This window comes from Scyliorhinus torazame, chromosome 5 (genome assembly GCF_047496885.1).
Source record: "Scyliorhinus torazame isolate Kashiwa2021f chromosome 5, sScyTor2.1, whole genome shotgun sequence".
Classification (NCBI taxonomy): Eukaryota; Metazoa; Chordata; class Chondrichthyes; order Carcharhiniformes; family Scyliorhinidae; genus Scyliorhinus; species Scyliorhinus torazame.
The window spans coordinates 281,561,504-281,577,905 of NC_092711.1; the positions used below are offsets into that span (position 1 = coordinate 281,561,504).

The 16,402-nt window shown below is 42.6% G+C and overlaps 1 protein-coding gene across 1 annotated transcript in view; it reads left to right on the plus strand.

Annotated features, from left to right (window-relative positions):
- thoc2 (THO complex 2) overlaps positions 1-16,402 on the plus strand; it is a 193,707-nt gene that overhangs the window by 83,127 nt on the left and 94,178 nt on the right. Inside the window, exons 13-21 of the mRNA XM_072505632.1 lie at positions 2,260-2,301; positions 5,721-5,851; positions 6,176-6,277; positions 10,351-10,435; positions 11,932-12,025; positions 14,201-14,281; positions 14,630-14,726; positions 15,349-15,466; positions 16,152-16,331. Of these exons, the coding sequence (XP_072361733.1) occupies positions 2,260-2,301; positions 5,721-5,851; positions 6,176-6,277; positions 10,351-10,435; positions 11,932-12,025; positions 14,201-14,281; positions 14,630-14,726; positions 15,349-15,466; positions 16,152-16,331 (930 nt within the window). The remainder of the gene's footprint in view (positions 1-2,259; positions 2,302-5,720; positions 5,852-6,175; positions 6,278-10,350; positions 10,436-11,931; positions 12,026-14,200; positions 14,282-14,629; positions 14,727-15,348; positions 15,467-16,151; positions 16,332-16,402) is intronic.

The window sequence follows — 16,402 nt, forward strand, 5'->3', positions numbered from 1 at the left end:
TAGATCCCCAAACTTCTCAATCCCTGCCCGCTGCCATACCTTAAAGCCCTCATCCAGCCCCCCCCGGGACAAACCGGTGATTGTCACAGATCGGTGACCACACTGACGCCCCCTCCAGTCTCGTATGCTGCCTCCATTGCCCCCACACCCTCAGGGCTGCCACCACCAAAGGACTTGTGGAGTACTGAGCCGCGAGGACGGCAGGGGCGCCGTCAGTAAAGCCTCCAGACTCGTACCTTTGCAGGATGCTGCCTCCATCTGCTCCCAGACCGACCCCTCCCCCACTACCCACTTCCTGACCATGGCAGCCCAGTAATAGTTAATAAACCTCGGGAGAGCCAATATCCCTTCACCGCCGGCCGGTTCCAGGAGTATCTTCTTTACTCTCGGGGTTTTACCCGCCCATATAAATCTCGATATCGCCACATTAATACTTCTGACAAAAGCCTTTGGGACAAAAATCGGGAGACACTGAATAAAGAAAAGCAGTCTCGGAAGGACAGCCATCTTCGCTGTCTGAACCCTCCCTGCCAGCGTCAGTGGGAGCATGTCCCATCTACAAAAATCCCTTCTCATTTGCTCCACTGCTTTGCCCAAATTTAACTTGTGAAGCTGCCCCCAATCCTTGGCCACTTGAATCCCCAGATACCTTTTTAAATACCACTTTAAAAGGTAGCTCCTTTCCTGCCCCGTGCCTGAATCACGAACATCTCGCTTTTTCCCATGTTTAACTAAGCCTGAAAATCGCCCAAATTCTCCTAATACCTCCATGATTTCGGTCATCCCTCCCCACCGGATCTGTGATATAAAGCAGCAAATCGTCCGCAGAGAGAGAGAGAGAGACCCTGTGCACACCCCCCCTCTCACTATTCCCCTCCAGGTATTCGCTGCTCTCAAGCCATTGCTAAGAGTTCTATGGCCATGGCAAACAGTAATGGGGAGAGCGGGCATCCCTGCCTTGTTCCCCGACAAAGACGAAAGTATTCTGACCGAACTCGGTTAGTTCTTACATTTGCCACCGGGGTCTGGTACAGTAGCCGGACCCACTCCACAAAGCCCTGCCCAAACTCAAACCTGCCTAAAATATCCCATAGATACTTCCACTCCACCTGGTCGAAAGCCTTCTCTGCGTCCATGGCAACTACCACCTCAGCCTCGCGCCCCTGCGCTGGCATCATAATTACATTAAGAAGCCATCTGATACTGGATGTCAGGTGCCTGCCCTTTACAAATCCCGTCTGATCCTCCCCAATTATCTCTGGGACACAATCCCCTATTCGGGTGGCCAGGATCTTTGCCAATAATTTGGCATCTACATTCAAGAGGGAGATTGGCCTGTACGATCCACAGCTCTCTGGATCCTTGTCACGCTTCAAGATGAGAGAAATTGATGCCTGTGATAACGTTGGGGGGAGTACTCCCAGCTCCTTGGACTCGTGGGGGAGTACTCCCAGCTCCTTGGACTCGTTGAAAGCATTAACCAGGAGCGGCCCCAGTAACCAAGAGAACTTATAAAATTCCACTGGGAACCCAGCAGGTCCCGGGGCTTCACCCAATTACATCGCCCCCAGTCCATCTATCACCTCCCCAAGCCCAATAGGGGACCCCCAGGGCCTCCACCAGCTCCTCATTTACCTTCGGGAGCTCTAGCCTCCCCAGAAATTGATTCATGCCCTCCTCCCCATCCGGGGGTTCCGACTCGTATAGCTGGCTATAATTTAGCGATGTTTTCTGTCATTATGCAGTTATATTAAAAATGATGCCTAATCTTACTTCCTCACATTTGAAAATCTTTGATTTGTGGCAAATCTAATAAATTAATTCATCTCACTGAGATCATGTGTAGCTAGAAAAAGTTGTTGGTTTTCTGATGTTAACTATTAGTTGTCAATGTAGCAAAGAAACTTAAATCAGAGTAAAACATGATGCTGCTTCTTTTGTTTTGATCTGAATGTATTGCTTATTACATATTTGGTGTTTCAAAGAACACAGGACTAAAATAGTATTGAGGATTCTGAGAAGATTTGGTTTTGGAAAAAGGAGTGAAATATGTTATGTCAATTTTTTATTTTAAAAAAAGTTGATCGATATGATGAACTTGTGCGAATGTATTGGCTATTAAATGCTGATCTGTTGCTGTGTTTCTGACTTGACCCGCAATGTCAATAATTGGATGTTGTAATGACCGAGACTGACCATGCCATTTTTTCGAACTCGTGGACAGATAATGGAGTAACGCACACTTTTATATATTTGCAGCACACATCAGATGGAGGTAAAACAGAGGACAAGGAGAAGATGGTAAGTTACCATAATTCTTTGGCGATCAAGTTATTGGATATTTCTTGCTTTTGCATTGTGTGAGGATGTGTGTGTGTACAAGATGTAGTATACACACAAACTTGGTTTTCTTTGGACAACAGTTAAGTTAGAGCTTACTTTTACTTGCCCACCTCGACTAATTTTTGGGAAACTTCAGATTTTGGACAATCTTAATTAGTGTAGGAAGCATTGTTGTTATTGATAATGTCATGGTGGTGCAGTAAAAATGTGAAACTGCTAGGAATACAGTTGAAATATTGGGCCGGATTATCAGTCCCTGGATGCCCGGATTGCGTTCCCCAATGGGATGAGGTATCTGGCGTTGGGGCAAAATTGGGATGGACGCTGACCCGATTGTGATGCTTCTACACACGCGGGAAATTGGAGCGACATGCCGCACACCACGGGAGCATGTAAATAGATGCAAATAGGTCTGTGTGAGGGCGGGGGGGGGGGGGGGGGGGGTGGGTGTCTGTGGAAGGAGGGGGTTTGGGTCTGTGTGAGGAGGAGGTTCGGGTCTGGGTGAGGAGCGGTTTCAGGTCCGTGTGAGGAGCAGGTTCGGGTCTGTGTGAGGAGCGGGCCTCTGTGAGGAGGGTGGGGTCTGTGTGAGGAGGGTGGGGTCTGTGTGAGGAGGGTGGGGTCTGTGTGAGGAGGGTGGGGTCTGTGTGAGGAGGGTGGGGTCTGTGTGAGGAGGGTGGGGTCTGTGTGAGGAGGGTGGGGTCTGTGTGAGGAGGGTGGGGTCTGTGTGAGGAGGGTGGGGTCTGTGTGAGGAGGGTGGGGTCTGTGTGAGGAGGGTGGGGTCTGTGTGAGGAGGGTGGGGTCTGTGTGAGGAGGGTGGGGTCTGTGTGAGGAGGGTGGGGTCTGTGTGAGGAGGGTGGGGTCTGTGTGAGGAGGGTGGGGTCTGTGTGAGGAGGGTGGGGTCTGTGTGAGGAGGGTGGGGTCTGTGTGAGGAGGGTGGGGTCTGTGTGAGGAGGGTGGGGTCTGTGTGAGGAGGGTGGGGTCTGTGTGAGGAGGGTGGGGTCTGTGTGAGGAGGGTGGGGTCTGTGTGAGGAGGGTGGGGTCTGTGTGAGGAGGGTGGGGTCTGTGTGAGGAGGGTGGGGTCTGTGTGAGGAGGGTGGGGTCTGTGTGAGGAGGGTGGGGTCTGTGTGAGGAGGGTGGGGTCTGTGTGAGGAGGGTGGGGTCTGTGTGAGGAGGGTGGGGTCTGTGTGAGGAGGGTGGGGTCTGTGTGAGGAGGGTGGGGTCTGTGTGAGGAGGGTGGGGTCTGTGTGAGGAGGGTGGGGTCTGTGTGAGGAGAGGGTGGGGTCTGCGTGAGGAGAGGGTGGGGTCTGCGTGAGGAGAGGGTGGGGTCTGCGTGAGGAGAGGGTGGGGTCTGCGTGAGGAGAGGGTGGGGTCTGCGTGAGGAGAGGGTGGGGTCTGCGTGAGGAGAGGGTGGGGTCTGCGTGAGGAGAGGGTGGGGTCTGCGTGAGGAGAGGGTGGGGTCTGCGTGAGGAGAGGGTGGGGTCTGCGTGAGGAGAGGGTGGGGTCTGCGTGAGGAGAGGGTGGGGTCTGCGTGAGGAGAGGGTGGGGTCTGCGTGAGGAGAGGGTGGGGTCTGCGTGAGGAGAGGGTGGGGTCTGCGTGAGGAGAGGGTGGGGTCTGCGTGAGGAGAGGGTGGGGTCTGCGTGAGGAGAGGGTGGGGTCTGCGTGAGGAGAGGGTGGGGTCTGCGTGAGGAGAGGGTGGGGTCTGCGTGAGGAGAGGGTGGGGTCTGCGTGAGGAGAGGGTGGGGTCTGCGTGAGGAGAGGGTGGGGTCTGCGTGAGGAGAGGGTGGGGTCTGCGTGAGGAGAGGGTGGGGTCTGCGTGAGGAGAGGGTGGGGTCTGCGTGAGGAGAGGGTGGGGTCTGCGTGAGGAGAGGGTGGGGTCTGCGTGAGGAGAGGGTGGGGTCTGCGTGAGGAGAGGGTGGGGTCTGCGTGAGGAGAGGGTGGGGTCTGCGTGAGGAGAGGGTGGGGTCTGCGTGAGGAGAGGGTGGGGTCTGCGTGAGGAGAGGGTGGGGTCTGCGTGAGGAGAGGGTGGGGTCTGCGTGAGGAGAGGGTGGGGTCTGCGTGAGGAGAGGGTGGGGTCTGCGTGAGGAGAGGGTGGGGTCTGCGTGAGGAGAGGGTGGGGGTCTGTGTGAGGAGCAGGGTGGGGTCTGAGGAGGGGGGCTCTGTGAGGAGGAGGGGCTATGTGTGAGGAGGGGGAGAATCTGTGTGAGGATATGGGGTCCTCAGCATTTAGAGGTGTGTCTGCGTGGGAGGTCCCCTATTGCAGGGGTCCCTGTGTGTGGGGGCTGTCTCTATTGCAGAGATACCTGATTGGGAGGGGAGGTGTCTCCGTATTACAAGGGTCCCTGTGGGGTCTTCCCTACCTATTACAAGGTCTCGTCGTACCCTCCCGGACACACGTGTGTGTGTGTGTGTGTGTGTGTGTTTCATGTAGACTTGAACCTGTTTTTAGTAAACTAGTTAATAACTCAATGCCCTCTTAAAATAACAGGTGGAAGACATTTTATATGAATATAAATGTTATTAATATTTGCATATCTTCAGTGTAATTTCTTGGTTCAAATTACTTAGTTTATCCTAAAGTGATGAAAGGTGGCAAGCGCTCCAAATGTAGTTTGAGCATCTACGTCCCCGAGCTGAACTTGAATCTTTTTGCAAAAACTTGACTGTACACTTGCACTGTATCTTGGAAAGTGAATATTTTGAATTGATTTTGTATCAAATGATAGAATGTTGCACAGAGCAAAGTTATTAAGTTTAATTTTAGTCCAAACATTTATGTCCTTTTGATTGCATCCTTAGAATCAGCTTTTAAGCTGACCCAGAAATGAAGTGGGTCTTCAAAGGCAAATGAGAATATGTCTTGAGCAGATAGTAAGAGTGCGTGGCAATTTTGTTGTGTTATGGGATCTATCATTGAATTATTTACAGACTGTAAAAAAAATATTGCTTCTAAGTACTTATTGAATTCTTGGTATTTTAGTTGTGAAGACCATTCTTGATAAATGAGTTCCTAATTCAAATATCCCTCATTGGAAGAATGAACTGTTTCCGGTAAACATCCGGAGGTGCTCAGAATTGTTACAGAGCATTCTGAAATATCTCACTATTTTCAAGATTTGACTTCCTTTTTAACTTTTTCTGATGCCAGTGACTTGGATCTCTACTTGAATATAGTGAAGTGCCTTACGTCATTATGAAGGGTTTAAACGTTGTTCGCTGGAATGGTCAACTTTGCTGATTAATTGTTGCAAATGCGGTTTGATATTCATTGGCAAAATGAATTTGGAATATGTTATATTTTGAAATGCATAATGCATGAAGTTTATCTTAAATAAATTATTCTCAACCGATAACCACTAACTGTTCTTTAACTCTACAGGAGTCACTCGTGAGTTGTTTTCTCAGTATTGCAGATCAGGTGTTGCTGCCTTCTCTTACTTTAATGGACTCCAATGCGTGTATGTCCGAAGAGCTTTGGGGAATGTTGAAAACATTCCCGTACCAATATAGGTGAATATCATCGAGAAGTTTTCCAATGTATTTTTAAATATTATTTAGAGATCCCAATTCATTTTTTCCACTTTAGGGGGCAATTTAGCGTGGCCAATCTATCTACCCTGTACATCTTTGGGTTGTGGGGGTGAAACCCACGCAAACACGGGGAGAATATGCAAATTCCACACGGACACTGACCCAGAGCCTGGATCGAACCTGGGACCTCGGCACCTGAGGCGGCAGTGCTAACCACTGTGCCAATATGCTGTCGCGTTCAATGTATTGATTTACTCTTGTTTAATTACATTCTGGATTAACGCTTAAATATATTGTTTTAAGGTATCGTTTGTATGGACAGTGGAAAAATGACACCTACAGTAACCACCCTCTTCTGGTTAAAGTCAAAGCTCAGACAATTGACAGGGCCAAGTATATTATGAAGTAAGTTTTACGTTTTGTATTTAGATAAGTGAGCATGAGCAAAGCTCATTACAGAATGTCCTATTACTTTCATAAGGTAATGATGACATTAACACTTCCCCCCCCCCCCCCCCTTCAAAACAAATAAATGGATTATTGAAAAACCCTAGATGATAGATTGTTCTTTGTGACATGCTAGTTAATGGGGATTAAGCTACTCTGCTTCATTGCCTTGTGATAAAATTGTTAAAATATGGTTAAAATACTTGGAATTTCCCCCGCACATTTGAGAAGAGTTGCGAGCAGTCCCCTTTGAAAACTTGAAATTCATTTTTGACTTCAAATACCAGTGGTATTCTGTTTGTACATGAGTGTTTGAATCATTGTATGGTCGACTTGTCAGTAGTCTCGCCTAATCTGTGCAGGTGGGCATGAAAATCCCAACGGATGAACATCGGTGGAATTCTCCTGGGATCCCAGGAAACATTTCAATTCACCCATTATATCAAAACAAATTAAATGTTTATCTTAAATGATTATCTAATTGCTGTATGTGGGACAATGTTCCATGAAAATGTGACTCTTTATGCCCACATAATAGTACCAACAATTTAAAAGTGAACAATTGTCTTTGTGATATTGTTACTGTGCAAGGTTGTACGAACGTAAGAACTAGGAGCAGGAGTAGGAAATTCATCCCATCAAGCCCTCTGCGCCATTCAATGCGATCATGGCTGATCATCTCCTCTCTTTGTAAGACACACCCCTCGCCTCTGTAATCAATCTTGTCAACCTCTTCTGAACTGTCTCTAATGCAACTACATCCCCCCTCAAATAAGAGGATCAAACTGCACAGTGCTCCAGGTGCTGTCTCACCAATGTTCATGTACAGTTCGAGCAACACTTCCCAACGTTTATGCTCTATTCCTTTAGTTATGAAGACCAAAATTCCATCTGTCTTCCTTATTACAGGCTAACCTACATACAAGTTTTCTGCGATTCATGCACAAGGACCCCCAAATTCCTCTGCACCGAGCACTCTGAAGTTTCTCTCCATTTAGATAATAAGTTGCCTTTCCATTCTTCCGACTGAAATGGATCACGTATCCCCGTTAAACTCCAATTGCCAAATTTTGACCCATTCAACTAACCTATCTATATCCATTTGTCAATTTATTATTTCCTTAATGCAACATACTATCCCACCTATTTTACTGTCATCTGTATATTTGGCTGGTACCTTCTATTCCTGCAACTAAGTCTTACACATTGTAAATAGTTGGTCCTGAGGACCGAACCTTGTTGCATCCCGCTAGCTACATCTTGCCAACTGGAAAAAGACCCATTTATCCCGACTCGCTGCCTTCTGTCGGTTAGCCAGCCTTCAATCTAAGCTAATAATTTACCCCAATCCATGTGTATTAACCTTTTGTGCGGCACCTTAGCAAATGCCTTCTCCTTCTCTCCCACCTCGGATTTAATGTATTTAGTTACTTTTTGCTTGATTTGTAATGGGTAGTTGCAGATCTTTAGAGCAGCAAGAGTAATTATTTATTACAATTTAGTACAGTGCTAAAACAAGTCTTTAGCGAAATGTTGAGAAATGTTATTTTTAAGCTGAATTTCTTTCAACGATTCTGTGTAACATCAAGTAAACAGTTTAAAGCAGAGGAAATGAAAAGTGGCTGTCATGTGAAATATTGCCATAATCTAATATTGTGTTTACTGAAGTAGAAATGAAGCCCCATACCCATGAGAGTTATGAATTGTACACCGGTAACAGTAAAAGCATTGGCTTGCTGCAAAGAAAATTCAAAATGCTGTTTAATTATATTAATTTGATTGTAGTACAACCTATTTACTGCATTATTGTACAGCGATGTGAAATTTCTGCAAATAACAGACATTTTATAATTTAAGTTACTATTTCCAAGTCCTAACTGACTGCTCTGCAACTAAAAACAACAGTTTTCTGCCATTTGATTTGATATTAAAAATGAACTTTGGTAATATTATTTAAAAGCATGTATGAAATTATTTTTGGAAAGTAATAGGGTGCACAAATTCTCACCTGAAGTTCAGGATGCATTGATGGGGGTCAGTGGAATTTTTGAAACAGAATCTAGTTGTATTTTTCTCGGCAGCCATTTCTATATCATTGGATTGGATCCAGCAATTTCCCAGAGCAACATTGAATTTATGGGTTGCACTTTTAAAAGTTGCACCATAATGAGACCTTGGTGGAACCTTGTTTCAGCCTTTTGAAAGAGAAAGGCATTTGATTCTGAAGAAGATTGATTAGCTTATGGTGGTTCTTACTCCTGTCTCCCATCGGAGGCTGAGTGGTGATAGGACGTGTATCAAGGCAGATCAGGATGAGAGAATGTGGTTGACACAGAAGCATTGAAAAAATGTTTGTATTGGTTTTTCACAAGTTCTATGTTACATATTTAAGTTTGTACAATTAGTTTGCAGGTTTCATTAGCCACACATAGTGTTTGGGAAGGCAACCAAGGAATGACCGACATTACGCAACAGATATAGACTAAAGTACAATGAGAGAACATACAAACAAACACTGGTCACAATACATATTTGCAACAATTTATTTCTCCCCCTTCCGTGGCCACGGTCCCCATACGGTTGTTCTGCTTCGGCTACCCTTCCTGATGCTGCCCCTGCCTTTTTCCCCTCTGCCATTAGTTTGACAGTTGGGGACGCGGAGTACTCTCGGTCCATCTCTAGTATGGAGTAGACCAGTTGTTGCCTAGCTGCCCCCTCTTCTTGGCCTCTGTGCACTTTGTACGTGATAATTTCACCTCTAATCACTGCCTCAGCTCCTCCCAGAACGGAGGGTGAGACCTCCCCACTCTGGTTATTGGTAACGTACCCGACTGTGGCCTGGGATATCTTTTCGCAAAATGCCTTATCGGTTAGGAGGGCAGTGTCCAAACTGCATGGGGGCACGTTGAGCCCTGCCTGTCTCCCAACTTCACATCTATGTAGTGTGGAGTGTGGTCTGAGATTATGATTCTGGAGTATTCCGCTCCTACTACCCCTGGAAGCACCACTTTCCCAACTATGAAGAAGCTGATCCTAGTGTAGACCCAATGTACCTGGGAGAAGAAGGAGAACTTCTTGTCCTATGGGTGTGTGAACCTCCACGAGTCCACTGTTCCCATTTGTTCCATGAACACTCCTAGTTCCTTTGCCATGTTTGATTTCTATCCCGATTTGGGATTTGATCTGTCTGTCCATGGGTCCTGTGCACAGTTAAAGTCTCCCCCCATGATGAGTCATTGTGTGTCCATGTCGAGGATTTCCGCCATGGCCCTTTTGGTGAAATCTGCGTCGCCCCAGTTGGAAGAGTAATGCTAAAGCACTTCTCATCTGGGCATGTGGATGACCCAATCTACAAAATTGTCAATGCATTCAATAAGTTTGAATTTTATTTGTACTGGAAGAGTGAGTCAGTATCTTTGGTATCCATTGATCATTTGAACTGACCGAATGTATTGAATCAGTGGTACAATAATGCTCTGTGTTTTGGATCATGTATGGTTGTGTTCTTTGGCCTGTGGTGTTGTTAAAGATACTTTTGATTTCAAAGATTTGATAACCTGGGAATTTATAGGAATAGAAAACATCAAACATTTTTGGGGAAATCAGATTTTAAGGATACACCTTTTTATGGTAATGTGAAACCCCCTGGAATGTTTTACATGAGCATTAAAGAAAATTAGGATTTATAATCATATTAATGTTGATGATTTCCACAGATGATTTCTACATTTAATTGCGTACTGTAGTTATAGTATATATCATTTTATGTTAGTTGGAAATTAGGGTTTCCAACCATCACTACCAAACAAAAAATATGCTTTGTTAATGTGCTTTGCCTTTCTTCCTTTTTATTAAGCCAGTAGTCCGTGCTGCAAACCATCGTTTCCATGATGTGGGAGCTTTCAGTTAATTAAAATATTATTTAATTATGACTTTAAGCACATTCACAATATATTGATATATTTTCAAACTTTAAATGTAAAAGTAATACTGAAACCATATTTTTATTTTCCATTATTTTTTTTTTCTAGGCGACTGACTAAGGAAAATGTAAAGCCTTCTGGAAGACAAATTGGAAAGCTGAGTCACAGTAATCCAACAATCTTGTTTGATTATGTACGTGTTCTTTTGTGGTCATTTGTGTACCATTGAAAATTACATGCATCTAGATGAAAGCATGCTAGTTCTTATTGTTACAGCTAGTTGCGCTGTAATGTTCTATGTTTTATCATGTACAATAAGGGAATAGTGTAGATGTGGTTTAGAGTGGTTTCACAGGTCGGCGCAACATCGAGGGCCGAAGGGCCTGTACTGCGCTGTAATGTTCTATGTTCTATTATTGGGTGATCTAGGTCTATTTTAAATTAGATAATTGTTATTACTCTGACATATAGATTTGAATGTTGGCCATATCTAAGAGATGAAAGAATCCCCTCACTGCTGGCTGTAAGCACCCAGTTTGGTCAGACTCGGTCCAATTCCTAATGTTTCAGGCATTATGGGAAGACCTTTCTGCATCTGTCTGAACTTGGAGTTTATTGCTCCCACAGGCTTGATTTGCCCAACACAAAATGTGTTACGCGATGACGATGCCACGCAGGTCACTGACACTGCAAATATTTTTGAATTTAATTTTAAACAGGGCATGTTTTATATTAAAAAAATAAGCTGGTTAATGCACCAAATTGTTTAATATAACTAAATGGTTATATATTCACAGCTTTCCACTGCTCGATTGCTATGTTTTTTTAATGTATAAGCTTAACTTGAAGAATAACTATCTGAAAATTATTTATTTATTCCTTCCATCTTCAATTTCAGTTCCAATATCTGCCAGAAATTACTTAAATGAGCAGTGAGTTTTGAGCATTGGCACAAACCCTGTATATGTCATTTACTTTAAGGTATTTGCCTTTGCTTGGTGATTGCACATTTACCTTTGAGTCAAAGGTCATAGGTTCAAGCCCACTCTAAAGGCTTGAATAGTCTGCAGATAGTTTAATGGAATGCAGAGCAAGTATTGCACTGTGGGAGGTGCATTTTTTTTCAGTGAGGCATCAAATCCAAACCACCTGCCTCCTCAGGTGTCTGCAAAAGTTTTGATTGCATTATACAATTAAGAGCAGGGGGCTTCTATTTATGTCTTTCACCAATGTTTGTTCAACGAACAACACAAGCAGAATATTTGCTTATTATCTGAGTTATGTTTTTGTGAACTTCCTGCGTGCGACTTAGCTGCTGCCTTTGTCTGCATTACATTACAAATTGCATTTGAATGAGAGTTACTTTAAGGTGCTGAGGATGTGAAAGGCACAATATAAATGGAAAGGTAACTTTTTCTTGTAGTTGTGTACAACACAGTTCAATAATCAGTTGTATACTTCCACATACATTTAATTCATTACCTTTAAATTACTTCTAATGCACCTATTTCTTTTAATTTTAAGACATATATCCAATGATTTGAAGATTCTGTTTCTTATGTCATTGGTGTGTAATTAAAAAATAAATAGTACCCAGTTGTCAATGTAATAGGCTCTCTTGTAATGGCCAATCATTCTTGTTCCAGTCACCATATTAAGTGCCTCTCTTTCACACCTGTTTCTTAATAGATTTTATCGCAGATTCAGAAATATGACAACCTAATTACTCCTGTTGTGGATTCTTTGAAATACCTCACTTCCTTGAATTATGATGTCTTGGCCTGTATCCTTTTATTTAAAGAAGTTGTTTAATTATAATTCATTATTAGGTATACCATGATGTTCAATACAACGGATTCATTTATTAGTCAATGCACAGTAATTAAGAACTGTTGAGAAATTATTTTGCATTTGAATTCTCCCTGGTAACTGAAAAACACTTTTTGTTAGTTGACCTTAATAGAGCATGTTTAAACAGGCATGATTTTTTTGGATCGATGATTGTCTCTGATTGTGCTATCAGGTTTTGCTTATTTTCTAGCCCCCTGTCTTTCAATTAGCTGATTTATGCAGTCAAGCATGCCTGTGAACAAAGGTTTTGTGAGCACCTTTTTAACAAAAAAAAAAAATCAGGGGGCGGGGTGTGCCCATATGGCAAACCCGGGAGCAATGGTGTAAAGTCATTTTTCAATATCAAAATCTATTCAGATGCATGATAATTAGGTTCACGCCCTTGCTGGGGTGAACCTGATTAGGTCGCCGGCGAGAAAGATCTCAAGTGAGATCTCCCGGGCGCAAATCCCATTCTGGCCCTCTAGTGAGAGTTAGTGGCCATAATGTGATTTGAGCTTGTGGGGAATGGGGCTGGAAAATCGCTCCCACAATATTCTTAATTGATTGACACTGCTGCTGATATCAGTTGTAAGTCGTTGCTCCGCACCATAAAGTGTCTTTATAGCAAACAGAGTGGGAGTGAGATTTTAACATGAGCCAAAGAGGTGATGTGGAACTGCTTCAGCTTCGCAAATCACCTTGCAAGACCTTTAATATCCCTCAACTGAGCCATGGGCAAGTGACTTTTTCACAAATATAATCAGTATCCAGAGCTCAAGATAGTCAGAGGTTCAATTGTGGTAAATGCAGTGTAGCCGGGGAGCAAGAGTGAGTTAAAGTTCAGGTAAATTGGATTTTTAAAACGTTGGTGCAAATATTTTAGAACTAAACCATTTTAGAGCTGCATGGTGGCACAGTGCTTATCCTCACAGCGACAGGGGCCTCGCGTCCTGTGGGTCTCCTTTGGGTGCTCTGATTTCTGCCCATAGTCCAAAGATATGTAGGTTAGGTAGACTGGCCATTGCAAATTGTCCATTAGTATCCAACAATTTGGTGAGGTTATGGGGTTACAGCGATAGGGTGGGGGAGTGGGCCTAGGTGGGTGCTCTTTCAGAGGATCAATACAGGCATGATGTGTTGAATGGGTTCCTTCTGCACTGTAGGGATTCTATGATTCTTAATTAGTGAAATTGATGAGTGCATTGTAATGGGTGGAATTGGCGAAATGTAAATGAAAAATTTATGTAATGTGGTTGGATAATAGATATTCATCTATTGAAAAGGTAGAATTTTAAACACTTGGGCAATCATAAAAAAACTCCCTCTTCGTATAAATGATAGACCCTGCAGGCATGAAGGCACAAAAATTCTAAAGGTGCACAGCTGTCCTTGGTAGCATGTTGGGCAGAAAAATTGAAACAATATTTTGATAACCCATCATTGCTTTCCAACACTGATGCTAGCGAATTTCCACATCGTTAAATCTTTTTCATAGAATCCCTACAGTGCAGAAGTCATTCAACCCATCGAGTGTACTCCGATCCACTCGGTCCTGTACCCGTAACCTAATCTGCACATCCTTGGACACGAAGGGGCAATTTATCATGGCCAATCCACCTACCCTGCACATCTTCGGACTTTGGGAGGAAACCGGGGCACCTGGAGGAAACCCACACAGAAACTGGGAGAACGTGCAAACTCAATACAGACTGTCACCCAAGGCCGGAATTGAACCCAGGCCCTTGGCACTGTGATGCAGTAGTGCTAGCCACTGTGCCCCATGCTGCCATTTTTTCCGTTGTGATATTGTGTAAAACATAGAAAATATTTCTTATATTGGTATTTGAAATTGAAGTAATTTTCTATTTTGCATATTTAATTCAGATATTACAAATTTAAGATTCCTGTACTGGATGGAAAAATATAAAACCAAAATATAAGACCAGAAATGTCATTCTGACATTAAGATAGAAAGTAAAATGTTGGCGTTCTGAGTTTAAAGATGAGAAATTACTTTGAGCTCACTGAGTTCAATATTGCATGCAATTGCTTAACATGTTCTGTCAGGATCAAATCAGTCATTGCTTCATTTCAAGTTCCTAGTTTTCTTTTAACTCCTGAAAAGATTGCATCATTGAAGCTCTAGCTAATCCCGAAAAAGAGAGGATGAAGCATGATGACACCACCATCTCAACCTGGTTGCAGAGTCAGTAATATTTTTTTAGAGTTTTGTTATTTTGCAGAATTCTAATAGTTTACATTTTAAAAATATGTTTGTCTAGAATTCAAAAAAGTTGAGGAATTATAAAAAATGCTGGGAGTACATGACTGCCGTCTTAAAATGAAAGGCCACGTATTTTGCCGTTCCAGCATAAATTCTGACATAAGGTGGTTTTCTGTAAATTTACATGGTTATATTTCCAGTGTTTTTTCATTCAATCATCCAAGATTCATTCGTTTTATTAATTTAAAGAAACATATCACTGTATTATCGTACTAAGGACTGTTTTTTAAAAAAATGTTATGATGAAAACATTGATTTATCTCTGAACAGGTCTGGCAAGTTTTTGTGGTGCAATTTTCAGAAAATACCCCATAGAACTTACTGGTCTTCTGCAATATGTTGCAAACCAACTAAAAGCTGGGAAAAGGTACAGCAATAATAATCTTTATTGTCACAAGTAGGCTTACATTACCACTGCAATGAAGTTACTATGAAAATAATTGTATGCATAGGAAACGAGAGGTTTTTATTTGGAGTTTGGATATAAATTCTGAGCAAACCATCATCCACAAACTGTACTTTACTCTATAATCTGCTATGTACAAATTTTAATTTTGATTAAAATATAATTTGTTAATTTTAGTTCCTACTTTTTTTGCCAAATACTAATTTCAGCAGAAACCTTTAGTTCTGAGCCTCTGCTAAATACTGACCCACAGCTTATCAGTTGCCTTGTATATAGCTGGTTGCATCATTGTCCTTATTTTTTTTATTTTGGGCATCCCCACATGGAGGCAAATTTGAAATGAGGAAGCTGAGACATATACTTGCATCCTCAATCGTGTCTGAATCCTAGTTAGTAATTTTAGCCTTTTCTGAAGTAATTACTATAATGTAAGGAGCAAACAATTTTGGAGTTTAAGTTAATTTTATACAATAAATATTCATCCTGTTCATTTTTGGTCCTCTATGGGCAGCAAAAAACTTTTGTTCTTATTGAGGTCATTGCAATTTTATGTTCAACTTATTCCTTGATTTGGTCATTGCAGCTTTGATTTGTTGATCCTAAAAGAAGTAGTACAAAAGATGGCTGGTATTGAAATTACAGAGGAAATGACAACAGAGCAATTGGAAGCCATGACTGGTGGAGAGCAGTTAAAAGCTGAGGCAAGCCACTTTTAAATGCTGTAGCATTTGTAAAAGGCTATGTAGGGCAACTGACGAAACATTGACAAATTTGCTATGCAGAAACTGCTGTAGCTTAGGTTCTAGAAAAATGTAATCCCTTCTGATGTGTGGCTTCCAGAATGCTGGGTTCTGTATTGTATAAATGGGAAGTGTAAATTTGGAAGTTTCAGAAACATGAAAGAACTCTCTCATGTCTAGCCAGGTTTCAAAAATGTGTAACTAGTGGGTGGGTTGGGACATTTGCCAATTTAAATTGCATTTTTGTTGGCTGAAGCCGCAGCAGCATGAGGAAACATCTTTTTTTATGATTACTTCCTTCAGTAGAATTAATTTGTCTTATCCAGTAGGTTACCAAGTTGGTCCAAAATACATAGTAAGTGTAATTTTTTCTGTGTGAGAATCATAACTTTTATTAGGGCAAATTTCAATTATTATTTGGGATTGGACAGAGAAGAGAAAATAGATTATCATGTGGGCAGAGACCGAGCATTCCTTTTATTGCCTTAGACTCTATTTTGTTATTGGGTCCCAATGTTGAGATTAGCTATTAAACTTTTAAGTTTTAATTTGGTTGAGATCCTTTCTGTAACATTAAAAGGTGTTAAGTTCTCCAAAGGTGAAATACTTGTGTATCATGGTAAAATATTTTTTATTCTGTTTTCAGGGTGGCTACTTTGGACAGATTAGGAACACAAAGAAATCATCCCAGCGGCTAAAAGATGCACTGCTGGACCATGACCTGGCACTTCCCCTTTGTCTCCTTATGGCTCAGCAAAGAAATGGTGTTATTTTTCAGGAGGGGGGTGAGAAGCACCTCAAATTAGTTGGAAAATTGTATGATCAGGTAAGCATTGCAAATATATAATGAATTTGTTTAATAACCCGTATAACAATTTTTGTGGGCAGTGGGATTGT